The following is a 5,410-nucleotide window of genomic DNA, read 5'->3' as shown; positions in this document are numbered from 1 at the left end:
GTTATCTCAATATATTTCATTACCACATCCCATTATTGTGTGTCTACTTTTTTAACTATTTAGCTGACATATCATACATTTTATAAAAATCCAAAACACAGGACTTTGTACGTGTTACCTTAAAGGACTATATATGATAAGAGTCAATTTTGGCCCCCCAAAATCAACAATTTAGAATGTAATTCAGATATGTATAATTGCTTTTTTATTTTGTAGAAGAGATTATATTAGAGATATTTCCAATACATTTTTCACATTTTTATGCACTCACAGGCTGAAAATGACGTCAGAAATGATGCTGTTTTTGCAATCCAATCAAAATAAGACAAAAATATGCCTTTTTCTTGATGTTTTTCTTCTGGGAAACATAGAGCGCAGCTTTGAACATGCAAATTTTTTCTGTCAGTAATTAGTCTTGGATATACTGGTATCTTTGGTAAAAATATAAAGTTTGTTCAAGTCTGCGCTTAATATTTTCTGGAAGAAAAACTGCTTGAAAATAAGCAGTTTTATACAAAATATGCAAAAATGGCGGGAAACGTGAACATTATGATGTCATATTTCTTAATCAGTGGCATTTTGATCAAATTGAAAATTGCGAATAAAAGTCACGTGTATACATGTAGCTGTGCAAATAAAGCTATATATAAAGTAAAATTAAGATAATCATTTTAAGGAGCCATTTGAGGCACTTGTCATATATTGCTCTTTTCTTGACCTTTCAAGCTTCTTGCGAGCCTTGTCCCAAGGGCAGGTTTACAAACAAACTAGGAATGAAAGTTTGCTCGAAATGTTCGGCTGGAACCTTTCAAAATAAAATTGGACAAAGTTCATGTAATCAGTGTGGAGCAGGAACGTATTCTAAAGCAGAAGCTGTATCTTGTACCAGCTGTAATACAGGGGAATATCAACCTGATGCAGGTAAAGCACATCCAAATATAGTTTTGCCATTATTAATCAAACACAGCCTATTGTTTTTATCTGTTTGGATTTGAAAGTGGGTGTCACTTTCAAAATTTTAATTCTATTTTTTTTTTAATCCAAAGATTATATTTTTTTATTTGTCAAAATTTAAAGTCTGACACGGAAAAAAGAAATTAAACGTTAAATTTATGTAATTTTACGGAAGAAAAAAAAGATACTAATAGTAACGTGCTTTTTTAACGCTCAGGTAAATCAAAATGTCTGGTATGTATTCCTGGATCTTATCAAGATAAAACAGGACAGACAAATTGCATACAGTGTCCAACAGGGACCTACCAGCCTGATGGAGGAAAGACTGAATGTTTTTCCTGTCCTCCTGGAAACTATCAGAATGAAACTGGAAAACCCACGTGTAAGACCTGTGATCCGGGAACTTATCAGTCAGAATCTAAGAAGCCTCGGTGTCTACCTTGTCCGAGCGGGATGTACCAGCCTGATCAAGAACAGACCAGCTGTTTATCGTGCACGCCAGGATACCATCAGGATCAGACTAGCCAGACCGAGTGTAAAAAGTGTGCTTCAGGTACTTACCAGCCACAAGCTGAGCAGGCCCAGTGTCTGGCGTGTCCAAAAGGTATGTACCAGCCGAACCAAGAACAGACAAGCTGTTTAACTTGCACATCAGGATACCATCAAGATCAGACTGGCCAGACTGAGTGTAAGAAATGTGTTCCCGGTACGTACCAGCCGCAGTCTGAACAGGCCCAGTGTCTGGCGTGTCCAAAAGGCAAGTACCAACCGAACGAGGGAGGAACCAACTGTCTCTCTTGTTTAAAAGGAAGCTATCAGGATTTAACTGGACAGAGCTCGTGTAAAACATGTAATGCAGGAACATTTCAGAACGTGTCAAACCAAGCCCAATGTATAGCGTGTTCTCCGGGAATGCGCCAGCCGAACCAGGGACGTTTTAAATGTTTATCCTGTTCTCCCGGGCACTATCAGGCTGGGACCGGGAAGTCCTCCTGTGAACAGTGTGATCCGGGGACTTATCAGAATGCGTGGAAGCAGACTCGATGCCTATCATGTCCATCTAATCAGTACCAAGATCAGTCGGGACAGGTAGAGTGTAAGGTCTGTACAGGGACGAATAAGTGCGTCAATTCTCAGAAAACAGCGTGTGGAGGTAATTTTTCCCTTATAGAGTACTTTGCACAGAATATACCGTATGAGTAGAATTTTCATCCAGACACAAATTTAGCGATATGTCCTTAAAAATCGGTATATTTTTAGCGATCAGTAATTTCATAAAGCTATGAAAGGTAAACCATAAGGGGCTTGTCTTCCGGATTGTTAAATGTAAAATAAATTTTGAAAACTTTGAATCTTCTTTAAATACACTTAAAAGTTGTTAAAATAGAGATTCTGACACTTTCAGTCAAGAAAAACCACTTTTAGAAAAGACGTACCAAACCTATATACATAAACTCTACAAGGGACAAAAGCTCTTGTCTTGGAAAAAATACCCCCACCCACTTCAGCACCTATTCAGCTGTCAAACTGTTGGCATGACTGAAATAAGCATTGATCCTTCTACCAAATTGTGAAATTCATGGCCCCAGGGTCAGGGGTTCTGGAGTAAGGGTGGGGCTCTATTGATTTTATAGTGAAAATTTAATGCATTAATTCTTTGAAAATCTTCTTCTCTCCCCCTCTATATAAAGAAGATAAACTAGGTGCATGGTTACGATGATCTAGGGTGCCTCTTCCAAAAATTGGGAAAAATTTGTGGCCCCAGGGTGAGGGGTTCTGCGGGAGGGGGCTCTATTGATTATTTAGTGAAAGTGCATTATTTCTTTGAAAATCTTCTTCTGTGCTCCTAGGTATTTAGCAGATAATCCAAGTACGCAGTAATGATGAGCAAGGGTGCCTCTTCAAAAATTGTGAATATCTTGTCCCCTGGGTCAGGGGTTCTAGTGTTAAGTTGGGGCTCTGTTGATAATGTAGTGAAAAAGCATTAATTCTTTGAAAATCTTCTCTGCTCCTAAGTATTTAGCAGATAAACTGCATGGTTATGAAGACCAAGGATGCATCTTCAAAAATTGTGAAATTAGTGGCCCCAGGGTCAGGGGTTCATGTCGAGGTGGGGGTGTCTATTTAATATACAGTGTAAATACACGTAATTTTTTTTTTTTTTTTTTTTTTTTTTTTTTTTTGAAAATCTTCTCTGCCCCTTAGTATTTAACAGAAAAATAAATGCATGGTTATGACGAGCAAGGAAATCTCTTCAAAACTTTTGAAATTCATAACCCCAGGGTCAGGGATTTTTGTGTTAAGGTGAGGCTCCTTTGAATGTATAATAGAAATGTATTATTTCTTTGAAAATCTTCTTCTCTGTCCATTGTTATTAAGGAAACATACTTAGTGCATGGTTATGATGAGCAAGTGTGCCTCTTCCAAAATTGTGAATATCTATCTTGGCCCCTGGATCAGGGGCTTTTGAATTAGGGTGGGGCTATATTGAATCTATTGTCATGTTGTAAATTTTGAATTTACCGGGTGGCAGTAAATACAAAATTTTGTATTTACTGCCATCCTGTAAATTCAAAATTTACAACATGACACTATAGTGAAAATGGATTATTTTCTTGAAAATCTTCTTCTCTGCTCCAGGGCATCTAGGAGGCAAATAGAGTATATAAAGTTGTAATAAGCAAGGGTGTTTTGCCAGATTTTGAAATTCTGTACCCTTCGGTCATTGTATCAATTTCTACTGAAAGAAGTTATTCCCCTTTGCTATTCACCTAATCACTGTAATTAATATAACTTAGAAGGTCAATTGAATAACAGAATTATACATGCAATTTTATAATATTTACTACAAAAGTACTTTCAAAGATTTTAATGGTCAGGTAAACTTTTAAATCATAGATAAATGAAATTGGGACAAAAATACAGTATCTTTGTATATTAAAATAATCTTCGAAGACTAAGAGACCGTCACGGTAGCTCAGTCGGTAGAGCGCTCGCTCCTTGATCGGAAGGTCGGGTGTTCGAATCACGGCCGCGACTGACCTAAGTCGATAAAAAAATAGGTACAACTGTCCCTTCGCCAAGCGCTCGGTACTTGTGAAAGTTGCGGGTCTTTCGGATGAGACCTTAAAAACCGAGGCCCCGTGTCATGGTAGGTGTTGGCACGATAAAGAACCCTCACTGCTCAATGGTCCTGAGTACCGAGTAAAGAGGTAAATTTGAAGCCCATTACCGGTATATGGTGACGTTTCTGTATGAGTGAAAATCAATCAATCAATCAAAGACTACGAGAGGCCATTGCTAGGGGGAATGAAATGTGTTAACTAAAAGTGCTCTAGAACTATTGTTTTGTTTAGTCCGCATGAGGATAGTGACAAATGGGGGAAAGTGCAGGCAAATAAATATATCAACATTAAGATTTGTTTTTGAGCACTAAATTAAATTAATATTTTGATGATCCCTGATCATCCTATTTCTCTTGCTTTTGGGCAACTTAACTTTATTTATCAACTTATTTTGTCTTAATCTATGGATAGTTACATTATACTCAGGTAACCGGTAAGGCCCTTGGTCCTCTTGTTAACAGTATACAGAGACTTAAGGAGGGATTCTTCTCATATTTCTTGTATTTAAAAATCAATTAAATTGTCGTAGATTCAAGAAGACATTATCATTAAGTGCTGTTATCAATTAGATTAGAGTTGACTTTTTCATTTTAAAAACAAGGTCAGGTCAAGGTCATTATCTTTTTCCTTGAACTTAAGAATAAAAAAAATACTGTTGCCAATAATGTGATGCCTACTTCTATTTCAAAAGATTAAATGATTTTCTTTTGCAGAAAAAAGATATTACCATATAGGGTCTATCAGATGATACTACCAAATTGACATAAATTAACTAAAGTAGATATTGGCTAATCCGATTTTCCTCTATTTTTCTTCGATTTTTAGGATATATTAGTTATTTTTATATGCTTCGAATATCTGAATTTTTCTTATTTTCACATATGGTAAAGTAGTCGTATAAATATACAAATTGATTTAAAAAAAAAACAAAAACAAAAAGTTTTGACCGTTTACTAAGAGAGAAAAAACACTTTAAACGGATTTTTTGCTCAAATCTGTATTTAGATTTGAAACTTTTAAAAGTTAACAAAATTGTAGTTTGTTTGAAATCATAAAAACTTCGGTCCATTATAATTAATTTTACTTACATTTGAAATTTTCTTTAAGTCTTTGACTGTTTAAAATTTTTAACTAAATTCATAGTTCTACAGTAAGTTTGGGAAAATTTTTATAAAAGGGGCCAAAATTTAGGTAACCCCGATCTTTCAACTGGCGACATAATTTCATAAATATTATGAATTCTGTGAAAGATTACGCCAGACGATGGGTCAAATATGAAAAAGAAAACCTTGACACTCTGTCAGAATGGATTAAATGTATCAGATGGATGT

General features: G+C 35.8%; 1 protein-coding gene across 1 annotated transcript; it reads left to right on the top strand.

The window, feature by feature from the left end:
- Positions 1 to 773: 773 nt before the first annotated feature.
- Positions 774 to 2,157, top strand: LOC133196139 (proprotein convertase subtilisin/kexin type 5-like). The gene is made up of 2 exons (XM_061332071.1): positions 774 to 921; positions 1,172 to 2,157. The coding sequence occupies exons 1-2, from the start codon at positions 774 to 776 to the stop codon at positions 2,155 to 2,157; spliced, it is 1,134 nt and encodes a 377-aa protein (XP_061188055.1).
- Positions 2,158 to 5,410: the final 3,253 nt, after the last annotated feature.

The sequence above is a fragment of the Saccostrea echinata genome, unplaced genomic scaffold (assembly GCF_033153115.1).
Source record: "Saccostrea echinata isolate AGI-Se365-2 ecotype Australia unplaced genomic scaffold, CSIRO_AGI_Sech_v1 ptg000030l, whole genome shotgun sequence".
NCBI lineage: Eukaryota > Metazoa > Mollusca > Bivalvia > Ostreida > Ostreidae > Saccostrea > Saccostrea echinata.
This window is presented reverse-complemented; position numbering and strand designations above follow the sequence as displayed.